The sequence below is a fragment of the Prionailurus viverrinus genome, chromosome F1 (assembly GCF_022837055.1).
Source record: "Prionailurus viverrinus isolate Anna chromosome F1, UM_Priviv_1.0, whole genome shotgun sequence".
In the NCBI taxonomy this organism is placed as follows: Eukaryota; Metazoa; Chordata; class Mammalia; order Carnivora; family Felidae; genus Prionailurus; species Prionailurus viverrinus.
The window spans coordinates 24,915,295-24,940,348 of record NC_062577.1 but is presented as its reverse complement, the minus strand read 5'-3'; the positions used below and the strand labels follow the sequence as shown (position 1 = coordinate 24,940,348).

Below are 25,054 nucleotides of genomic sequence, written 5' to 3'. Positions count from 1 at the left end.
GAACAAACTCTAAACCATACTGCCTAGCTCATATTCCAGCTCCACAGTTTACTAGATGAGAGACCTCAGGCAAGTCACTTAACCACTTTGTGCTTCAGTTTCCTCATCTGTAAAATAGGGATAATAATAGTAGTTCTAGGTCTTTGGGAGGATTAAAGGAGTTAAAATATAGAAAGTGCTTAGAACAATGCCTGGCACATAGTAAGAGCTATATATTTGTTGTAAAAATTATTTCTCCTGTAGAGAGCTCAATGGTATTAATGTTGTATAAACTGAGCCTTAAAATTTGTCACTCTGGGCTTGCCCAATTCAAGTTTTCTTGGAAAATGGCTTTGTTGATTTTAGCCATTACTCCTGTTATCTGTGATATTTATATCAATAATTAATGAATGAATTAATGTTAAATATTAATATTTATATTAAAAATGGTCCTTAACCTTTTTATATATAGTAATAAAACCACCTAAGAACAATTATGTGGTTTTGAAATAAATTCCCTGTTCACTTGTAAATTAGACATTATTTAAGTTATAGACTGTATTTTTTTTTTTTTTTTTTTTTTAGTTGAGGTGAAATTCACATGTGTATTCTTAAGTATAACCAAATAGCTTGAGTGAATTGTTGGGAGTTTTTAGTGGGTATCTACTTTTAGTTCTTTTCAGTTTTTTAATGAAAATTTAATTTCTAATACTAGAATTGGTTTTAGAGTTGAGAAAGACCTTCTCAACCTCTCTGTTTTATAGATGAATAAATTGAGGTAGAGAGGCCAAGATTATGTGGTCAGAGTCTTGAAACTAGCTGATAGGAGAGCCTGGGATAAGAATATTAGCTTCCTGCTCACCAATGTACATTGCTGAGGCGCTATCACTGCTGTATAAACATTTAATTTTTTTTTTTAATTTTTGAGAGAGAGCATGAGCAGGGGAGGGGCAGAGGGAAAGGGAGAGAGAATCTCAAGCAGGCTCCACATGGGGGGTAATCTAGGCAGACAGAATAATACTAGGCAAAGGCATAAATAGGTGGAAGTATCTAAGCATATTAATGAAATCTGGTTTAGTGGATATGTTGGAGAACTAATGGAGTGAGGTTGGAAGGGCGGACTGGGAGGGATCAAGGGGTGAAGGGATGAGTACCTTGCTGAGTTTAAACACTTCCTGGGTGTGAAACATCAAGGATTTTAAAGAAGAGGTTAGTGGAGAGGGATCAGTGCAAAGTGAAATGTATAATTTAGATGTTGGAAGATGTATTGGAGAGAATAAGGCCAAAGACAGGAAAACCAAACAGTATAGCTGAAAATATTGAGGGCTTGAATAGTAGCTTAATTAATCAATTTTAGTGTGTATTTTTCCCATATTTTAATACCAAAATCAGGATATGTCTTATAATTAATGTCGTGTTATAGGTTAATTTGCAGATACATGTTTCATTTTTAGAAGCACATAAAATAATGGTGTATATTACTATTAGTTACTATTAATTACTACTAATGGTGTATATTACATCTTAGATTTGATAAAATTTGATAGTGATGATATATAATTTTACTTAATGCTTACTGTGTATATGTCAGGCAGAGTAATAGATACCTGTCAACATCAAGCATCTGGCAGTGTCTACCATGTTTAGCAACTTTTTAATTTTTTTAATTTTTGTTTTTAAGGGAGAGAGTAAGCGAGCATGGGAGGGGCAGAGAGAGGGAGAGAGAGAATTCTAAGTGGGCTCTGTGCATGAAGCTTGATCTCATGACCCTAAGATCATGACCTGAGCTGAAATCAAGAGTCAGATGCCTAACTGAATGAGCCATCCAGGTGCCCCTAGCAACTTCTTTTTTAAATAACTGAAAGTGACCAAAAGGCCATGGGATCTACCTGGGATGTCATTAAAGGTTGAGAAAGAAATTTATAAGAGCATGGTTGAAGAATGAATGCAGAAAATAAGAAAAGTTCATGTTTGTCCCCACAGAATGTGGCTAGAGCTCTAGAAATAAATTACTTTGATATCAATTTAGTGTTTTCTTATTCTTTTGTTTAGTCAGTGAATGCAGATTTAGTTCTTTTTTTAGTTTTAGGTAATAAACTCAAATGTGATCAGTGAGATATATTGAGATATATTGAGATGTATCTTTCTATTGTTTTTCAAATGTTTTTATAATAGTAGATAACAAAAGTGTTGATAAGCAGGTTAGTTACCACTTCTAATCACAGATTTCATACATCTTTTTATAAACCTTTCTTTTTTGAGTTGAATATATTTGTTTGAAATAGGAGTTTTGAAATATAAGTACTTCAAATTATACTGCCATTAGATATTTGCTAGAGAGGGATGCAAAATGTTTTCTCTAGAATTTGTTTGGTCAGTATCATGGACTTTGAACAGTTCTGTTCTTGATAGATGGAGAAATTAGAAAGTACATTGCTTTAGAGACCACTGAAATTGAAGTTATTATAATAACCCTGTGAGCTTGGGCAAGTCATTTAGCCTTTCCATGTTACAGTATTCTCATCCTTAAATTGGACATGATAATAGTGCCTACTTTAGAGGATCATATGAAATTAACTGAATTAATAATTGGAAAGCACTTAGTACATATGTGTAAGTAATAATACTACGTATAGTAAGTGTTGTATGTATATTAGCCATTTTTACATATCTATCTCTAGTGGTTTGAAACTAACAGTTGAGCAGGTTCCTAGTTGATTTTATTCTTTTAGTTTTTATTTATTTATTTATGTATTTATGTATTTATTTATGTATTTATTTGTGGGGGGGGGCAGAGGGAGAGGGAGAGAAAGAATCTTAAGCAGGCTCCATGTCCAGTGTAGAGTCCCACCTGGGGTTCAATCTCACAACGATGAGATCATGACCTGAGCCGAAATCAAGAGCGGGTCACTCAACTGACTGGGCCATCCAAGTGTCCTCTAATTTATTTATTCTTGAGACAACTTGGGGAAGGGAATCAGTGAAACTCTAACTGGGAAAAAACAACTTAGATATTGCTCATTCATTTATTGGATAAATGGAAGATGAAAGAAGTTTACCTTTTTAAAAAAGCCTGATATTTCACAGAACACAAAGTTTTTGTTGTTACTTGTTGATGGTTATTGCTGAGATAAAAAGATTAATTTAAACATTTTTGACAGTTTCTTTAGTTTTTGGGATAGAAGGAAAACTGGGAAGAAAGCTGGTAACTTTTTTTTCTTTCACTCTTTTGTTATGAAGCCTTAGTAGAATTGATTTATAAACATAGAGTATTAGGGGCGCCTGGGTGGCGCAGTCGGTTGGGCGTCTGACTTCAGCCAGGTCACGATCTCGCGGTCCGAGAGTTCGAGCCCCGCAACAGGCTCTGGGCTGATGGCTCGGAGCCTGGAGCCTGCTTCCGATTCTGTGTCTCCCTCTCTCTCTGCCCCTCCCCCGTTCATGCTCTGTCTCTCTCTGTCCCAAAAATAAATAAAAACGTTGGAAAAAAAAATAAACATAAACATACAGTATTAGAGAAAAAAAATATTTTAGGGAAAGAAATGATCAAATGCAGTATTTTGAAATTCTCCTTTAACCTTTGTTTCATTTTAGAGACTATTATTTAACATGGTGGGTTTTATGTAAGGAACACTTATTAATAAACCATTATTTAACCAGCTTTAATTACAATGATTTAAAATTTTTAATGATATCAGTGATTATTAATAATAATTTAATGCATATTTTGTGAATCTGCCATGCTAAACACAGAATATCCCATTAAAGTAACAACCTCCTTCCAAATGGTGAAATTTGCAAACATACACAATATTTTAGTAGTTGGATCATTTTATTATCATTAATATTTGAAATTAAATAAAAATATTGGTAGGCATAAAGTAATACTATTAAACATTTTTTAATGCATCACTTTCTAGTGCTTAGCACAGTGATTTATTGTGTAGGTGCCTCAGTATTCATTTTATAAGGAGTGAAGGAGGGAAGAATTCAATATAAAGTTTTAAACCTAGGGAAACTGGTAGAGGATAGCTACCTTTGGGAATGGTAAACTCATGAAATTAGATCTTAAATATGCTGATTTCATGTGTGAGATGTCTGTGTGTAGAGAAGGAGCTAGGATTTGAAAAATGGTATTAAGAGATAAGATTATTATAATTGAGATAGCAATTAAAGAATTCACTAAGGGAAAGTATGTAAGGCAAAAAGTAAAGATGCAAACGGAGGAAGTCTTGGAAAATACGTGTTACAAGACTGGAGATATAGAGATAAATGGGTTATTAGCAGTGATATGCTCTGTGGACAGGTCAGTAAGAATGAGAATTAAGAATAGGCCTTGGAGGGGCGCCTGGGTGGCTGAGTCACTTAAAGTGCCCGACTTCTGCTCAGGTCAGGATCTTGTAGTTCAAGAGTTTGAGCCCTGCGTCAGGCTCTGTGCTGACAGCTCAGAGCCTGGAGCCTGCTTCAGATTCTGTCTCCCTCTCTATCTGCCCCTCCCCTGCTCTCTTCCTCTCTCAAAAATAAATAAACATTAAAAAAGAAAAAGAATAGGCTTTGGATGTGACAAAGGGAGCTTATTGGTGGATTCTGAACATAAATTGTGTTTTGCAAACTATCTTCCAGGTTTTAAGAGGTTAAAGTCATTGAGACAACATGTATGTACTTACCATTTGAGAAATTTGGCTACTAAATTATGGAAAGAGCCTAATCCATCAGCTGACAAATAGGTAAAGAAGATGTGGTTTATATATACAATAGAATACTACTTGGCAATGAGAAAGAATGAAATTTGGCCATTTGTAGCAATGTAGACAGAACTGGAGGGTATTATGCTAAGTGAAGTAAGTCAGTCAGAGAAAGACATACCATATGTTTTCACTCGTATGTGGATCCTGAGAAACTTAACAGAAGACCGTGGGGGAGAGGAAGGGGGAAAAAGTTACAGAGAGGGAGGGAGGAAAACCATAAGAGACTCTTAAATACTGAGAACAAACTGAGGATTGATGTGGGGGTGGGGAAGAGGGGAAAGTAGGTGATGGGCATTGAGGAGGGCACCTGTTGTGATGAGCACTGGGTGTTGTATGGAAACCAATTTGACAATAGATTGTAATTAATATTAAAAAAAAAAAAATTGGCTACTAACAGAACGAGGAAGATAACTTTGAGGACCAAGTAGGATAAAGCAAAATGTTCTTTGAGGATTTATGAGATCTGTTCATATATGAAGACAGTAGAGAAAGTAGCTTTAATTTTATCTAAATTTTTGGCTTAATTGCATTTCCCTCATTTATTGTCTGTGAGGCCTTTACAAAGTTTTTTCTCTGAACCTCAGTTTTCTTGTGTGTGATATGAGGATAGTACCTACCTTTCAAGGTTATTGTGAGAATTATATGTAATAATATATGAAAGTACCAGCAAGAGCCTGATCTATAGAAGATACTCTTCAGTAAAGTATAGCTGTTAATTTCTATCATTATTAAAAATAAGCCACTGAAGTAACTTTTACTCATTTATTCAATGGACATTTTAGGGTGTTAGTACTTAATTTAAGAAGACTCTCTGTAAGTGTCATGAAATTTCTTTTTTTTTTTTTTTAGATTTTTTTTTTTTTAAACGTTTATTTATTTTTGGGACAGAGAGAGACAGAGCATGAACGGGGGAGGGGCAGAGAGAGAGGGAGACACAGAATCGGAAACAGGCTCCAGGCTCTGAGCCATCAGCCCACAGCCTGACGCGGGGCTCGAACTCACGGACCGTGAGATCGTGACCTGGCTGAAGTCGGACGCTCAACCGACTGCGCCACCCAGGCGCCCCAAAATTTCTTGGAAACCAAATGATGGTAGCTGGACTTGTAGAATCCATTGCTTGATGGGGTGCCTGGGTGGCTCACTTGGTTAGGTGTCTGGCTCTTGTCAGTCAGGTCATGATCTCAGGGTTTGTGAGATTGAACCCTGCATGGGGCTCTGCGCTGACAGCATGGAGCCAGCTTGGGATTCTCTCTCTCTCTTTTTTTGCCCTGCCCCCCTTGCCCTCTCTCTCCTTCTCTCTCAAAATAAATAAACCTGAAAATAAAAAAGAATTCATTGCTTGAGAAACTACCTTTTGACAAAATGAATTACTGTGTTTCATAGATTCTAGGATGCACACTCCCATGTTCCAGTATCCAACACCTTTGAAATTGGGATTCATCTTACAGATGTCATAGTTTAATTGGCAATGCTTTTCTTTCTTAATGATTCATAAAATAATGGTGTGTTTTAACAATTGATGATGTCTTAGACTCAATGAAATATGGTAGTATTTTATTAAGTACAAATGTATTTTGATTAGTAGTATTTTTTTTGTGGGAAATGTTATTCAGCCTCCAGAGAATACCCAATTTATTAAGTTTTTGTGGTACTGAAATTGAAGCTGTGAAGTGGTCTGAGACCCATAGATTAGAAACCATTTTGGGGGCACCTAGCTGGCTCACTTAGAAGAACATGCTACCCTTGATCTTGGGGTTTTGAGTTCAAGCCCCATATTGGGTGTAGAGATTACTTAAAAAAAAAAAAAAAGAAAGAAACCATGTTTATAATTTTTATAGACATTGGAAACAGTATTGCAATATTGCAGAGCTTTTGGATTCCTTTTTGTTTTTGTTCAGTTAAACTGGCAAACTGTTACTAAGAGCAAACGTGAGAATTTTATGTTGTGATAACTATTATTTTTGGGCAGAAATCTAACATGTTTTACCAACCTGTATAAAACTTACATGTTAAAGAGAGCTGGAAGCCAAAAGCATTAAGAACTTTTCTTGTGTCTAGTAAATAAAAATGGTTTGAATTTTGTGTAGAGATAAAAGATAATGAAAATTGAGAAAACTAAGGAAGGACTTTGCATTTTGATAGTTCATGAAACTAGAACTGCTATAAAAGCTCAATAAAAATAATAGCTAACACTTAAAAAAATTAACTGATGTGCTGATTCGGACATTTATGTTTTGTGTTCAAAGTCTGTGAAGTTTACCAGTATATTTTAAATTTGTACTGTGCTAGATGCCGTGGCCTATAAAAATTGAGGTGAGGTTGCTCTCTGCCCTCAGAATTTACAGCTGTTACCACAATAAATGTAAGAACGAGACATATAGATTTAATTAGTTAGAAGAGAGCATTTGTTATCAGCTTTATTTTATCGTCAGAATAGCATCCTTAGACAAGGAAGATGCTGATTTATTCTGTCAGACCTGCTTCAGGTTAAAAGTGTGGCTGTATGCCTTCTCAAGGGCATTCAGTGTGAGTTAAATTACAGTGTTGGTGGCTTTGATATATGGGAATGCAATTTTGCTTATTATTGCTAAATAAATCACTTCCTTAAAATTGTCATAAGTTTTCTTTCCATTATTTGGTATATGTATAGGGATAAGCATCTTAGCTACTTTGATCAAGATGAGCAGAAGATGTTGGTTATGATCTAATAACATGTACATTCTGTGATATAAAAATGTTTTTCGAATCTACCTCATGTATTAATTATCTATATAGCCCAAAACTTAGTAGCTTAAAACAATAATAAACATTTATCTCATGTTGTTTATCTCATGTGTGTCAGGAGTTTGGAAGCAGCTTAACTGGGTTGTTCTAGCTCAGGGTATTGTGTGAAGTTGCAGTCAAGATGTCAGCTGGGGTTGCAGTTATCTCAAGGCTGGATTGGGGCTGGGGGATCCAATTCTAGGATAGCTCACTCTGGTGATTTGCAAATTTGGGCTTTTTTTCAGAAGGCCTCAGTTCTTTACCATTCAGAACTCACCATAGGGCTGCCTTTTTTTTCTTTTTTTTTCTTTTTTTTAAGTCTGGCTTCCCTCAGAGTAGATAATCCAAGAGAGAGTAAAATGAAAACCACAGAGTCTTTTATGACTTAGCCCTGGAAACAGTATTCTGTCATTTATGCAATATTCTATTGTTTATATAGGTCAGCTGTATTCTGTATGGGAGGGGTTGCACAAGAACATTACTACCGGGAGGAAAGAATCCTTTGGAAGATTCATCTTTGGAAGAATCATCTCAGAGGCTAGGTCCCTCACTTGATATAAAAATCTAATGGTAGTAAAGTTTTAGAAATAAAAGAATATCAGAAAACTGAGTTGCCAAAATTGGAAGTAAATCTTAGAAAATAAGGTTTCATTTGAAATAGCGGGCTGTGTGTCTTTTTCTCAAGCATGGATTATAGAATGTACAAAACTTGGGTGGGATACTTTAGTAACCTGAGTTTCAGATCTCAGTGGTAAAATGAGAATCACGTTTACATTAAGGAGTTAAAGCTCTGTGTTTCATAAAATTAAAGTAGTGTGTTTAAAATATTCAAAATGATATGTGATAGTAGGCATTCAAATGTAACTATGATTGCTTTTATTATTGATCGATATTTGTGGCCATCATTTCCTCAGCTCTCATGTGTACTCAACCCAATCTAATCTAGCTTCTGCCTGATCACTCTTCTGAAACCATTGATTGATGGTCACAGGTGAGCTCCTGATCCTCAGATCTAATAACCTCCTCTTAGTGTTCTCTTTCTTTTTGATCTCTAAGCAGCTTTTTATTTTTCTTTCCTTTAACTTAAGGTTATATTTTTTTAAATCTTACATATGGATAGTTTCAGATATAGGCTCTGAAGTAGAAAGAGTGTAGGCATTCCAGCGTTAGCTATTTTTCTTTATAATTCAGTTGCAGCATTCCAATTAGATAGGTAGATGGATAGATAACATTCCAATTAGACAGAATAGACATCTATATTCACCATCCTGCTCAAGATACAGAAAAATTATGAGTATTATGCACCCTTCCTTGATTGTTGTTTTGCTTAGCTCAGATGTTTGTTTTCTTTTTAAGTTATTTTTCAGCTTTATTGAGACATAATCGACATAACACTGTGTAAGTTTAAGGTGTACAACATAATGATTTAATACATTGATATATTGTAAAATGATTACTTCCATAGCATTAACTAACACCTCTATCCCATCACATAATTACCATTTCTTTTTTGTGGTGAGAACATTTAAGGTCTACTCTCTTCACAACTTTCAAGTATCCAATAAAATACTATTACCTATAATCACCATGCTATACATTAGATCCTCAGAATTTATTAACCTTATAACTGGTAGTTTGTACCTTTAACTGATATCCTCTCACCCCCCCCCCCCCCGTCATAACCACTACTCTATTTGCTGTTTTTCTTTTTTTTTTTATCCATCCATCTGTTAACCCTTAGGTTGTTTCCATGCCTTATATTGTGAATAAATGCTGCACTGAACATGGGGGTGCAGATATCTCTTCTCTAAGCAACTTTTGATAATTTTTAATACCTCTTCTTTCTTTTTTCATTGTTACATTAGTTTCAGGTATACAATATAGTGACTTGACAACTCTACACATTAGGCTATGCTCACCACAAGTGTATCTACAATCTGTCACCATACAGCACTATTACAATACCATTGACTAATATCTCTTCCTTCCTGAAATGCTCCTTTAATTTTTGTGGCACTGTGTGTGTGTGTGTGTGTGTGTATATATATATATATATATATATATATATATATATATATGTCTGATTTTTTTCTCATTGTCTTGTCTGCTGCTTTGTATTCCAAAAGATTATGTCCTTGGCCCACTTCTCACTTTCTGAGAAATTATATTTACCTACAGTTTAGGCAGTTTCTTTTTTATTTTAAGTAGGTTCCATGCCCAGCGTGGGGCTCAGACTCATGACCAAGAGTAGCACACTCTACCTCTACCGACTGAGCCAGCCAGGCACCCCAAGCTTAGGCAGTTTCCTGTCACCTTTATGTAGGTGATTCCCAGTTCTTAACCACTAGCTCTGACCTGTCTTTGAAATTGTATATCTCTGAAGTGCCTGGGTGGCTCAGTCAGTTAAGTGTCTGGCTCTTGATTTTGGCTCAGGTCATGATGTCAGGGTTTGTGGGATTGAGTCCTATGTCGGGCTCTGTGCTGACAGTGTGGAGCCTATTTGGGATTCTCTGTCTCCTCTTTCTCTACCCTTTCCCCCACTTGCACTCTCTCTCTCTCTCTCTCTCTCTCTCTCAAAACAAATGAATAAGCATTAAAAAAATAAACTGTAGATCTCTATTTTAATCTGTCTGCTATCTCAGTTTTTCTGTAGATACCAAAGTGGTTTGTCATCCAGTCTCTTTTATCTTTTTTTGCTCATGGTTTTTTCTTTGGTGTTTTTCCAGGTCAGTTAATAGTGTCACTAATCATCCTTCTTTTTACCTGGGCTCAAAATCTTGAAGATCTTTAATTCCCTTAGTTCATGTTTAATTGTTTCTTTTTTGCTTCTTGATTTTTGCTTCTTGGTGTCCTCCTCTTTCCCATATTTCACCTATTTTTTCTGCCCCCCATTGCGACTGCCTTAGACTTTCAATATGCTTTGCTCATTTTTTAAAACGTATTTAATATATTGTGTTATAATTTATTTATGTGACTTCTTGTTTGAGTCATCATTATTTTCTTTAGAGCCTGGCATAATGTACAGAGCAGACATCCAATAATCATTGAATGAATAAAGCATGGTAACTTCCTTAATGATGATATTAATAATCTATAAATATGGTGCACCTCTCTTATACAAGTACAAGCACGGTGGCTAATTCCCATACTTTATAGTCATATGGGGACCAAGTGACACAGATAAATAATTAAAATATAAGGTGGAAATATTAAGTGCTATAAATGGTTTCAAATAGAGTACTACAGGATTTCAGAGGAGAGAGTGATGATTTCCAGCTGGAAAAATCAGGACAATGAATAAAAGAGGTTAAATTTGATCTAGACCTTGAAAAATGGTTAAGATTTGGAAGTTAGGTTTAGAAGATGTGGGTAGGGTGGGGGATTGTAGTAGAGAGAGTAGTTGTAAACAAAGGCAAAGATGGAAGAAATATTGAAGTTCCTAAAATGAGTAATAAGTAATTCATTTTGGCTTTAGGGTTAGATTGTGAAAGTGAAAGTGATTTTCTTCAGTTTGGAATATAAGCCTAGAAAGATAGTTTGAACCATCCTGGGTGCCTTAGAGGCCAGCAGAGGATTATGGGCTTTATTTTATAACCATTGGGAAATCCTTGTAAGTTTTTAAGCAGGAGAATCAGACTGGTGCTTTGGGAATATTGATAAAGAAGCAGGAGTTGTAAGATGTTTTAGAGAGATGGAAATCTATAGGTTGGTAAACCAGGTCAGAGTTCACAGTAATAGTGTAGGTAAAAAGGATACGGGAGATATGTAAATGAGGTTGTGGTAGTGGCATTGAATGAACCGGATCATTAAACTCATGGGTGAAAAGGAGAATATTAGGAATGTTAACTCCACTAGGACAGGGATTTTTATTTTCCTCATGATGTATTCTAAGTGTTTAGAGCAGTGCCTGGCACATAGCAAGTACTCAATAAGTATTTGTTGAATGACTAAGATTGTGAATCTCTGTGTTATGGATACTGGCAATGACATTAAAAGAAATACAGAACATGAGAAGAGCATGTTTTGGGAAGAAATGAATTGAACTTTGGACATTCTGAGTTTGTGTTAGCAGACATGTGGCTGAGGATACAGATTTGGGAGATATCTACATAGAATAGTAAAAGCCATGTCAGTGAATATCAGAATATATTAGTGCAGTAACTTATAAATGTGAATATTCCAAATTAGTTCTTCCTGTTTTATAATATATATTTTATACATTTAATAATTGAAATTATAATTTAATGTAACAACTTTTGCATAGTGAACTGCCTTTTGCTGATGGGGTGCTTTAAATTCCATGAAAATTATGAGTCGTGCATAATCCTAATATACTGTAGATTTTGGATTAAGTATGTACAAAAGTACATTAATTTTAAACTTTAATATATTAGATTATAAGAATTTGTGTAAGTTTTTATTGACTTTACAAATTATTTTTATCATCAAAAACAGAGTTAGGTTAGTTTATTTCTATTTGAGGATAGAAATGAAGATTCATTAGATGGTGATTCTTTGTATAGGACATATGAGAATGTTGGATGCCCTCTTGAGGTATATAACATGATTTACAGAACTGTCCTTAACACTTTAATATCATGAAAACATGACTGATTTCTAGATGATGAGACAAAGAAACCATGTCATATGTACCTGACTTGCACATTACTCACAGACTACCCAGTATTTCTGGTGAAAAAAACTAAAAAGGGAATGCAAAAAGAGGAAGCAGAAACTGAAAAAGAAGTCATTGGAGAATATTTATGGGGTGCTCTAAATCAGCTCATGATGTCTGTGTTTGTTTGTTTGTAAAGTAGGCTTCATGCCCAGCACAGAGTCCAACGTGGGGCTTGAACTCACCACTGGGATCAAGACCTGAGTTGAGATCAAGATTCCGATGCTTAACTGACTGGGCCAATTGGGCGCCCCTCATGATGTACATATTTTGAAGAATATATCAAAATTTTGTTATTCAGGAGTTCCATTTAGAAAAATTTTTGGATTAAAAAAGTCTGATGTAAATTTTATCTAATTATTAAACACTGTTAACAGGGAATATGACTGTTTTAAAGGTTTATAACAAATAATCCCTTTCCCTTCCTCTTTAAATGCCTGTGTTTATTTTATTGCTTATTAATCAATAATTAAATTCCAGTGTGCTTTGAGTGAATATTGAAGCCAATGAGAACAACATAGGTTATTTAATTGATGGAGTTGATAATATTTGTAGTATATATTTGAGGCTAATGGTGAGTTGATAGGAAGTAGAAATTTTTCTAGTTTCTGATCTGAGTTTGTGGAAAGGCCTGTGAGATTGCCTGTGCTTTGGAAAGGAGATTAATGATGATCTACTACGGGTTATTAAAAATTAACAACATAAGAAATTTGTATTGGCAGTATTATTGAACACACATGTTAGGTTTGAACTATACCCTATTTTGTGCAATAGATACATATCTTACAGAAAGTTTAAGTAATATAATTAGGAGACCTTGTTTAAAGCTATGCAAACTGGGATTTGCATGTATTTTCTTAGGAGTCTGTAGGTTATGAGAATTAAAAATATAGTATGTTTATGACAGTGATTTTCTAAAAATATAATAGCATAGTCTAGATCATCTAGATGACCATCTTATAAACTGGTAAATGCCGGGAGTTGCAGTGCCTGTGTTTATGCTTGTTTGGTCATGTTGGCTCCAGGTAGAATACTGTACTACTACTACAAGACTGAGGCATATCTAATACATAAATGATGTATTCATGTCCAAATAGTAGATGGCCAAATGATGCTACAGCCCACTGTATGATATAAGTTTTGCGGTAGTTTGCAAAGGATTAGCTAACATTGTTTGAGTATCTTTTATGTTCTAAGTGTTCTTCATTTATAATCATGAATTATAATTAATATAAGGATTTGTGTTTTAAGAGTTTTTAATTCTCATAATAGACCTGTGAGGTATGTGAGATTACTCTGTTTTACAGATGAAGACACTGATATACAGAGAGGTTAATTTTCCCAAGGTTACACAGCTCTTAAGTGGTAGAGTTGGTTTTCATATGCATCGTCTGACTCCATTGCTCCTAGTCACTGTATTATGCTCCCTCATAGTAGAGAGAGGAACTAGGAGCATTATATCACATCTAATAGTCATATGGGTATTCCAAATTCAGAAGAACAGATATAATGACAGCATTGTACTCATGTTGCCAGTTGAGATTTTGTTTTAGCAAACATATTTTTTTCCTGTCACATTAATGTTGTTGGTTGAATAGTATTGGTTTTGTTGTTGTGTTTGGATTTAATTTGTAAGATTTTACTGTTATATGAGTTCTTACAAGCACTAACAGAGTTTTGTTTTAATATATTTTATAACCTAACAAAAATAATTTAACAGATTACCTTAAAGATGCTGATATAAAAGATTGTTTTGAATCCTTTGGAAATCAAAGAAATCTCTTGTAATGCACATGAATGTATATTGATTTTAGTATACAAATTCGGAGTTTTATATAAAGTACTGGATTTCTTTAAAGTAAAACAGCATAAATCGAGGAAACTCTTTGAATATGTTGTTTTGTGTATTTGGATTCTGCTCCTAGGCAAATGCTCTCATATCGTAGATAACAATCTATAGTTATAATTAATATAGACATTACTTTGTAGGCTCTTCCCCTCGTAGTTCCTAATTGGGGCTATTCTCCTGTCACAGGAATAGAAAGGTATCCTGTTTATGGAGTTCTCTAGAGACTTATTACAATAAAAAACTTAGAAGGCCTCTTATTCAAGGGAAAACTGAAGTAGTAAGAAGCAAAAATAATTGTCTCTGATTTTACCCAGAATTGTTTTGATTGCAATGAAATTGTGACTCAGATTTACAATCAAAATGAAGGCTATCATCATTTTTCTTTTTATAAAATTTTAATTGTCTTTTAAAAACTTAATTTGGTAAGCTTTCCTTTTGCAAATTTAATTCATTTTCATCACTAAGGTACTACTTGGTATGCATTTTCAGTGTGCTTTGTTCATGTTTAAAGTAATTTTCTCCAAAGAAGAAATACTTTTGAGTTCAAGAACTATTTATTGAGCTTCTATTGTGTAGAAGCCACTATGCTAGTCGTTAATGGTTTATTTGCTTCCTGATAGCATCATTTAATTTTGGTATACATGCCTGTTATACTCCAGAAGTAGAAACACTTCATTCAGATATTTGAGTCTCTAGTATTACCTGCTGTTATGATAGATTTAATTCCGTAAGTATTCTCTGGCTGGGTATGTGTTCCTTACATTTTTCTAGAGAGAGTTACTTTGCTCTAAGCAATCTATTAATTTACTCTCTTAAAATATCTGATGGAAGACTGTAACATAACCACCACTCTACACTTGTGTAAGACTTTAATATAAAATTCTAATCCAAACTGGGGCACTTGGGTGGCTCAGTCGGTTAAGCGACTGACTTCGGCTCAGGTCATGATCTCATAGTTTGTGAGTTCGAGCCCCGCATCAGGCTCTGTGCTGACAGCTCAGAGCCTAGAGCCTGCTTCGGATTCTGTGTCTCCATCTCTGTCTATCCCTCCCCCACTCACACTCTGTCTCTCCTTCAAAAATAAATAAGCATTAAAAAAAAATTAAAAAATCCTAATCCACACTGACATAAAGTCTTTCTGAGGTTGGATAAAATCTTCTGGACTAACTTCTTTTTTTTAGGTTAGAAGTTAGTGGTTCCTGAGACATCTGAAATTGTAAAGAATATAATGAATTGATATAAATTTTTCTTAAAAGAAATTCCATACCTTTATCATACTCAGGGCTTTTGTACACAAATAAGTTTAAGAATCAGTGGTCAGTAAAGATGAGGCTGAGCTTCAAATGCAATTTTAGAAAAGTTGTGGCCCAGTAATGAAGATTTTGTAAAAAAGGTTTTTGTTTACATGTTTTCTGTCACTACTTCTGACCAGTTCTTTTTTCTGACACCAACTGGGTATCTAGTAACTTAGTTCAATTCTGACACTAAATATCCAGACCCCATGGGCAAAGGCATAGTCCCACAAAACTACTCTCGCTTGAGATACCAGCTATAAGTGGGGTACCCAGGATACCCACACTTCTGTCTGGCTGACTACAAATCTTTGGCCATTGGTGATTGAACTCAATCCCCAGCCATTCTCTCTTCTTCAGAGATTTGGGGGTGCTGCTGAAAGTTTTAGCCCTCTAATCACATTAATCAGGCTGTTGGCTTTTCTGGGGACCAGCCCCCATCCTGAAGCTATATCAGAGCCATTCCCCATTCCTCCCCCACCCCCCATGAGCTATCTCATTAGTACACAAAAGAATAGATTCCAAAGGTTTTCAGAGCTTTATGCCAGGAACCTGAAACAAACAGCAAATATTTTTTATTATACCACAATTACATTACTGTTGTAACTCAAATTTTATATAGTAAATCTTACTGAATATTACAGATTTAAACATGTATGATGTTAAAATTTTTAAGTATAGGGGTGCCTGGGTGGCTCAATCAGTTAAGTGTTCCAGTTTGGTTCAGGTCATAATCTCATAAGCCCTGCGTTGGGCTCTGTGCTGACAGCTCAGAGCCTGGAGCCTGTTTCAGATTTTGTCTCCCTCCCTCTCTGCCTCTCCCCTGCTCATGCTTTGTCTCTCTGTCTCTTCCAAAAATAAACATTAAAAAATTAAAAATTTGTAAGTATAATTTCCCTACAAAAATTTTTATAAAACATAGGTTAAAATTAACAAAAATGAATTAAAGTTGTTAATTTTCCTTGCTTCACTGGAAATCTTTTTTACTGTATCTTGTCAGGCTTGGTTAGTAATAGAACTAACAGGTTGGTGACTGGTATAAAGCATATGGTAAATTCACCTGGGAAGAATACAATTTACTAGACTTGAATACAGAATGGGTCACCCTCAAGGTTTATTTCTTCTTTTGGGGGGTTTTATATGCTTTAGTGACTCTAGGGCAGTGGTTCTGGGCAGGGGGTCAAGGCATGTTGATTTTGTGTCCCACGGGACATTTGGCAGTGTCTGGAGACATTTTTGGTTGTCACAAAGCTTTGATGGAGACATTGCTATTGGTATCTAGATGAGTCTAATGGGTCTCTAGATGGCAGGGATAGTACTAAAAATCTTGTGCACAGAACTGTCTCCCTGCCCCCAACAAATTGTCTGACTCCAAATGTCAATTGTTGAGGAATGCTGGAGGCCACTTTGGGTGACCACCAAAGGTTAGATTGCATTTAAAGCTTTGAAGCTGTGGAACTGGATAAAGCCACCTGTTTATGAATGGCTCGTCAGCACTGGAGCTTTATCCACTTGATTGATTCTACTATTTTGATAGGTATAGTGAAGTACTTTTCAGTCCTGGCCCAGACCACTGATTGGGAGACCAAACTGCAATGATCCAAATTACCTAAATATGGTTGGTAGCTAATTCACTGGTTTGGGAAAAAAAAAAATAAACCTGTAACTCATATGGAGGACTTTCCAAACCTCCATTGAAGAATATTTGTATCTAAGATAAAAAGAATTCTGGAGATTGTCTGCATAGCAGTATGAATGTACTTGACACTAGTGAATTGTTCACTTGAAAATGATGCTGAATTTTATGTTACATTTATGTTACTATAATTTTAAAAATTTGTATCTAGTGTTTTATATTTTCTTAAGCAGTGTTCCATGTATTTCTCAAGGACCATTGTTCTATCACCATTTTCTTTTAGTCAAGAGAGTTTATGATCTCTCAGGAGATTTTTCATTCTTTTCCAAATGGCCTTTAATTTTTAAAATGTATATATTAGCCATTTTCTTAAAGATTGGACAATACTGGATTGATATGAAAGTATAATATTTGGGTTTTAACTTTATTAAAGTTAATTGAAGTATTTTATTAAATTTTCAATTTAGGGAATCATGTAGTCACTATCTGGATATTGAAAAAGAGGTAATTGTTTAGCTTCAAATGCTTTTAGTGTAAAGATTACTTGTGATTTCATGAACTTTTCTTTTTTCTAATAGGCTTTCAAGGATATGCTGTATTCAGCTCAGGATCAGGCACCTTCTGTGGAGGGTAAGATGCATTAATCCCTATTATAGTCACATAAAACCCCTTTTAAAGGGAAGATATTTTAAACTGAATAGTATAAAACTAATATATCCAGCCCTATTATATAGATCTTTTATGCTTTTTAAAAATGTATTTTATGATTACTTTATATTTCAATCAAACTTTTTTGTTTGTTTAGCTTACATTTATCCTATGATGGATCTCTTAGTATCTTCTTAAATCACCTCAGCATTGTGAATCACAGATACACAATCTGTTTGGTTTAAAGTCAAAGTTTTTATTTGTGTCATTCCTGCTCCCTCCAATGTATTTTATAGCAGCCTTTATGAGTCCTTAATCCGTAATTAGTCTGAGCAACATAGTTTTTACTTTCTATTTATGCTATGTCTTTAGATGTGGATTAGTAGGAAAAAACTACATATATGTGTGTGTAAGTGATATAAGAATGTATATGTATGCATGTGTGCAGCTCGGCTGCCATAAAATCACTGACCTAAGGACAATAGTTATCTCTCTCCAATTATCTTTATTGATCTTTTCTGTTACTTCAGCTTCTGCTCACCAGCTCATTCTTTATGGGTTTAACCTTTGATAGGTTTGGAGAGTTGTAATTTAAAGTTATAAGAGTTCTTGTGTCATTAAATAACTGAACTAATTCAACAGTTTCTTGAGGGAGTGTTCCCTCTGAGGCTGAGTAATCTTTTAAGATTTTATACCACATTTTTCAGAAGAGATGTATGTAAAAAAGTATATGCCAAGCAATGAGAAAGAATGAGATCTGTCCATTTGTAGCAGCATGGATGGAACTGGAGAGTGTTATGCTAAGTGAAATAAGTCAGTCAGAGAAAGACAGATACCATATGTTTTCACTCATACGTGGATCCTCAGAAACTTAACAGAAGACCATGGGGAGGGGAAGGGGGAAAAAGTTACAGAAGGGAAGGAGGCAAACCATAAGAGACGCTTAAATACTGAGAACAAACTGAGGGTTGATGGGAGGGTGGGGGAGAGGGGAAAGTGGGTGATGCGCATTGAGGAGGGCACCTGTTGGAGGAGCACTTGGTGTTGTATGGAAACCAATTTGACAATAAATTATATATATAAAAACATAAGTAAATAAATATTTGAAAAAAAAGTATATGCCAAGAATAATCTAGAGTGTGTACAGATTAATATGTTTTATGAGATACCAAACTGAAATTCTATGAAGTCATTCTAGTGACAAGCTTTTGGAGGCTTATTTTTACAACATGTGACAGATGCTGAAGTTATTTAATAAAACTATAGATCTATAATTAAAAATCTCATTTCTTTAATGACATAGAAATTTACATCTTTCATCTCCAGCCATTCTGAATTCAAAATGTGCTTCCTTTAACATCTTGAAATCTTTACCAGGGTATTGGCACTTAGGTATTATTAGTTTTATAATATGTCACTGAATTTTGGATTATAATATATTTAATGTATTTAATTTTCTAATGTTTAATGGAAAACACTGAAGATTTATCACAATGTTTAGTTCTCTATTGGGTTATTATTTCCTATTTTATGTGTCTTAAAGAGTACATCTCATGGGGCGCCTGGGTGGCGCAGTCGGTTAAGCATCCGACTTCAGCCAGGTCACGATCTCGCGGTCCGTGAGTTCGAGCCCCGCGTCAGGCTCTGGGCTGAGGGCTCGGAGCCTGGAGCCTGTTTCCGATTCTGTGTCTCCCTCTCTCTCTGCCCCTCCCCCGTTCATGCTCTGTCTCTCTCTATCCCAAAAATAAATAAACGTTGAAAAAAAAAATTAAAAAAAAAAAAGTACATCTCAAAGTATTTTAAGAATGTAATAAAAATGAAATTACATGGAAGTTTAACTGATTTCTTCATTCTGTTTAATTTGCTTTACTATTGGTTCTTTTAATTTTATTCTCAAGGTCATGGTACTTATCTTTAGTTCGCCTTTTCTTTTCTTCTCTTTTCTTTTCCTTTTCTTTCTAAGTTTTACCATCCATTTTGTAACAAACATATTTTGACAGGTATTGGAAGTTCTGGTGATCTTTATTTATCCCTTCATGGTGGCTCACGTTGCTCGTAATTTTCATACACTTTTAGCTGTTATTAGAGAAAAACTGAATTCTATGAAAGTATGCTAAAATGACAAATACTTACAGTGAAAAGAACTTTTTTTAATATCATCATCCAGAGGCATTAACTTCTTTGGATCCTGTTTTAAAGGGAGTATTGTAGGCTGATCATGCAGATGTCTGTGCTACTTTCACAAGGGAAATATTCCATACTGGTTTATTCTTTCTACTCACATTGAAACCATGTAATTTTTATTTTCTTAAAATGAATTTTTCTGTTTTGAGATACTTGAGAATTGAAGATATTGAAAAGTGGTTTAAAGAAATGCTGTTCTGTGTGGTATTGAGGTTAGAAAATGTTATTAAAGTGACTATCATTTTGTCTAATTTGATTCCGGTACTATATTAATTTACTGTATTTATATGGTATTAAATTTGAATGTTTGTTTTGTTGTTTGTTTATTTATTTATTTAGAGAGAGAGCACATGCATGGCAGAGAGAGAATCCCAAGCTGTCAGTATGGAGCCCCATGTGAGGCTCAAATCTCACCAACCGTGAGATTATGACCTGAGCCAAAATCAAGGGTCAGACAAACCACCCAGGCACCTTCTTTGCTTTTTTTTTCCTTTCCTTTTCCTTTTCCTTTTCCTTTTCCTTTTCTTTTCCTTTTCCTTTCTCTTTCTTTCTCTTTCTCTTTCTTTTTCTCTTTCTTTTTCTTTTTCTTTTTCTTTTTCTTTTTCTTTTTCTTTTTCTTTTTCTTTTTCTTTTTCTTTTTCTTTTTCTTTTTTGAGAGAGAGAGAGAGAGAGAGAGAGAGAGAGAGAGAATGCAAGCAGGGGAGAGGGGCAGAGGGAGAGAGAGAGAATCTTAAGCAGGCTTCATGCTCAGTTTAGAGCCTGATGTGGAGCTCTATCCCACAACTCTGGGATCATGACCTGAGCTGAAATCTAGAGTTGGATGCTCAACTGACTGAGCCAACCAGGTGCCCCCCAAATTTTAACATTTTTAAAGGCAAAAATGTTTGCTAGGACTTGATTATCTTTTTGAATATTGTCTTTTTCTTTTCATTCTCTTTGTTTCCTATACCTTAAGTTTTTAGTAGGCTTAAAACTTTTGGTACCAGTGAGCAAGTTTTTTTTGTTTTTTTTTTACCTTAAAACTGAAGAATATCATAGCATACCATGAGTTGGTACTTCTCAAATCTGCTATATGCTTAATTCAGTTTACCACTGTTTGTTTGTCTTGTTTTATGAGTACTGATACTTGGTTCCCATCTCAGACCAATTAAAATAGGATCTGGGAGTGAAGCCCAGGCATTGGTGGTTTTACACTCTCCCAAGTGATTCTAATAATAACCAAAGTTGAGAACCCCTGCCATAAATCTTAAATAATTTTTGATCAATACTGTGAATGCTAATTTCTTTTAAATAGTAATTAAGTTTATAGACTTCTTAAGTTCATTAATATTTTGATTATTCTATGAGGATATGGGAGTATTTTTTTGTTTAAAGCATCCATAGGGCATTGATATTTTTAAAAATGTTTATTGAATTGAATCTAAGTAATAGCTGTACTGATTACATATGTTAAGTGGTAAAACGTAACATCATTATTAAAATCAAACATTTTTGTTGACTTGTTATATTAGATGAGGTATAGTAAAATAAGTAGCTTCCTCACATTTCATGTTACTTTTGTTTAAGGTAGAATGGATTTATAATTATAGTCAAAAGAACAGTGACTTGAAATGGATTTTGTAAGAGTGAAGTGGTTTATTTGATGAAATGCTTAGAATATGAAAGTGTTAATAAGAAGTTGACCACAGACGCAGTTTTTTGTACTAGTGAATTATTTTCTTCCAACTTTGTAAGACATTTCAAGATAGTGCCTTTACTTTTCATTAATAAAGTGGGCTTTTTCCTCATTTAAAAATAAACCAACCAAACAAAATAATTTCTTTTTTTTTTTTGTATTTTTATTTAAGTAATTTTTTTTTTTTTTTTTTAATTTTTTTTCAACATTTATTTATTTTTGGGACAGAGAGAGACCGAGCATGAACGGGGGAGGGGCAGAGAGAGAGGGAGACACAGAATCGGAAACAGGCTCCAGGCTCTGAGCCATCAGCCCAGAGCCTGACGCGGGGCTCGAACTCACGGGCCGCGAGATCGTGACCTGGCTGAAGTCGGACGCTTAACCGACTGCGCCACCCAGGTGCCCCTATTTAAGTAATTTTTTAAAAATTTACATCCAAGTTAGTTAGTGTATAGTACAACAGTGATTTCAGGAGTAGATTCCTTAATGCCCCTTACCTATTTAGCCCATCCCCCCTCCCACAACCCCTCCAGTAACCCTCTGTTTATTCTACATATTTAAGAGTCTCTTATGTTTTGTCCCCTTCCCTGTTTTTATATTATTTTTGCTTCCCTTCCCTTCCCTTATGTTCATCTGTTTGTATCTTAATGTCCCCATATGGTGAAGTCATATGATTTTTGTCTTTCTCTGACTAATTTTGCTTAGCATAATACCCTCTAGCTCCATCCACATAGTTGCAAATGGCAAGATTTCATTCTTTTTGATTGCCAAGTAATACTCCATTGTGTGTGTGTGTGTCTGTGTGTGTGTGTGTGTGTGTGTGTGTGTGTGTGCGTGCGCTACATCTTCTTTATCCATTCATCATTTATTGATGGACACTTGGGCTCTTTCCATACTTTGGCTGTTGTTGATAGTGCTACTATAAACATTGGGGTGCACGTGCCCCTTTGAAATAGCATACCTGTATCCCTTGGATAAATACCCAGCAGTGCAATTGCTGGGTCATAGGGTAGTTCTATTTTTAATTTTTTGAGGAACCTCCATACTGTTTTCCAGAGTGGCTGCAACAGTTTGCATTCCCACCAGCAGTGCAAAAGAGATCCTCTTTCTCCGCATCCTTGCCAATATCTGTTGTTGCCTGAGTTGTTAATGTTAGCCATTCTGACAGGTGTGAGGTGGTATCTCATTGTGGTTTTGATTTGTATTTCCCTGATGATGAGTGATGTGGAGCATTTTTTCATGTGTCGGTTGGCCATCTGGATATCTTCTTTGGAGAAGTGTCTATTCATGTCTTTTGCTCATGTCTTCACTGGATTATTTGTTTTTTGGGTGTTGAGTTTGATAAGTTCTTTATAGACTTTCGATACTAACCCTTTAACTGATATTTTATTTGAAAATATCTTCTCCCTTTCTGTCCATTGTCATTTAGTTTTGCTGATTGTTTCCTTCGCTGTGCAGAAGCTTTTTATTTTGATGAGGTCCCAATGTTCATTTTTGCTTTTGTTTCCCTTGCTGCGGCCAAGGTCAGAGAGGTTTTTGCCTGCTTTCTCCTCGAGGATTTTGATGGCTTCCTGTCTTACATTTAGGTCTTTTATCCATTTTCAGTTTATTTTTCTGTATGGTGTAAGAAAGTGGTCCAGGTTCATTCTTCTGCATGTCGCTGTCCAGTTTTCCCAGCACCACTTGCTGAAGAGACTGTTTGTTCCATTGGATATTGTTTCCGGCTTTGTCAAAGATTAGTTGGCCATACATTTGTGGATCCATTTCTGGGTTCTCTATTCTGTTCCACTGATTTGAGTGTCTGTTTATTTTTGTGCCAGTACCATACTGTCTTGATGATTACAGCTTTGTAATACAGCTTGAAGTCCGGGATTGTGATGCCTCCTGCTTTGGTTTTCTTTTTCAAGATTGCTTTGGCTATTCAGGGTCTTTCCTGGTTCCATACAAATTTTAAGATTGTTTGTTCTAGCTCTGTTAAGAATGCTGGTGTAATTTTGATACCGATTGCATTGAATATGTAGATTGCTTTGGGTAGTATTGACATTTTCATAAAAATATTCTTCCTGTGCAAGAACATGGAATATTTTCCCATTTTTTTGTGTTTTCTTCAATTTCTTTCATAAGCTTTCTATAGTTTTCAGTTTATAGATTTTTCACCTCTTTGGTTAGATTTATTCCTAGGTATTTTACGGCTTTTGATGCAATTGTAAATGGGATTGATTCCTTGATTTCTCTTTCTGTTGCTTCATTATTGGTATATAGGAATGCAACTGATTTCTGTGTGTTGATTTTATATCCTGCAACTTTGCTGAATTCATGGATCAGTCCTAGCAGTTTTTTGGTGGAATCTTTTGAGTTTTCCATGTAGAGTATCATGTCATCTGCGAAGAATGAAAGTTTGACCTCCTCATGGCTGATTTGGATGCCTTTTATTTCTTTGTGTTGTCTGATTGCTGAGGCTAAGACTTCTAACACTATGTTGAATAATAGTGGTGAGAGTGGACATCCCTGCCTTCTTCCTGACCTTAGGGAAAAAGATCTCAGTTTGCCCCCCAAAATAATTTCAATGCATTAAGAAATCAAGACATGTTCACTTAAAGTTATTTTTTTTTACTCAAATAAGTAGATATGCAGATTTATGGTATTTTGCTTCATTCATCCTTTGAGAGTGAATTTCATGGATGATATATACATTGATTTTTGGAAAATAAAGGGTCTCTTTTTATTTAAAATAGATTTCTTATTGGGGTACCTGGGTGGCTCATTTGGTTAAGCATCTGACTCTTGGTTTCGGTTCAGGTCATGATCTAGCAGTTCATGAATTTGAGCCCCCCATTGAGCTCTGTGCTGACTGTGGAGCCTGCTTGAGATTCTCTCTCTCCCTCCCTCTCTGCCCCTCCCCTGCTCTCTCTCTCTCTCTCTCTCTCTCTCTCTCTCAAAATAAATAAATAAACTTCAAACAAGTTTTATTTATTTATTTATTTATTTTAAAAAAAATTTTTTTTTCAACATTTATTTATTTTTGGGACAGAGAGAGACAGAGCATGAACGGGGGAGGGGCAGAGAGAGAGGGAGACACAGAATCGGAAACAGGCTCCCAGCTCTGAGCCATCAGCCCAGAGCCTGACGCGGGGCTAGAACTCGCAGACTGCGAGATCGTGACCTGGCTGAAGTTGGACGCTTAACCGACTGCGCCACCCAGGCGCCCCTCAAACAAGTTTTAAAATAGATGTCATGTAATTAGGAAATGCTCATATTCTGAAGTAATATACATTAAGAAAGCTTAAGGACTTATTTTCAAGCATTCCTTATCAACTTGTATTTAATCTCTTTTGATATGTATTATTATCTACTCTTCTGTGTAATCTCTATTATTTTGATAAATATTTACATTTGGAAATATTATATGACTGAAAAAGTGACAAAATTCTATGTTAAAGTTTATACATTTTATTGGTTTTTATTTATTTTTTTTTTTTAATGTTTATTTTTGAGAGAGAAAGAGAGCATGAGCAGGGAAGGGGCAGAGAGAGAGGGAACAGAGGATCCAAAGTGGGCCCTTCACTGACAGCAGAGAGCCTAATGTGGGGCTCAAAGTCACAAACCAT

General features: G+C 35.2%; 1 protein-coding gene across 2 annotated transcripts in view; it reads left to right on the top strand.

The window, feature by feature from the left end:
- XPR1 (xenotropic and polytropic retrovirus receptor 1) overlaps positions 1-25,054 on the top strand; it is a 212,828-nt gene that overhangs the window by 9,802 nt on the left and 177,972 nt on the right. For both annotated transcript variants that reach the window (XM_047840768.1, XM_047840767.1), the window contains exon 2: positions 17,518-17,569. In XM_047840768.1, coding sequence (XP_047696724.1) covers positions 17,518-17,569 — 52 coding nt within the window. The remainder of the gene's footprint in view (positions 1-17,517; positions 17,570-25,054) is intronic.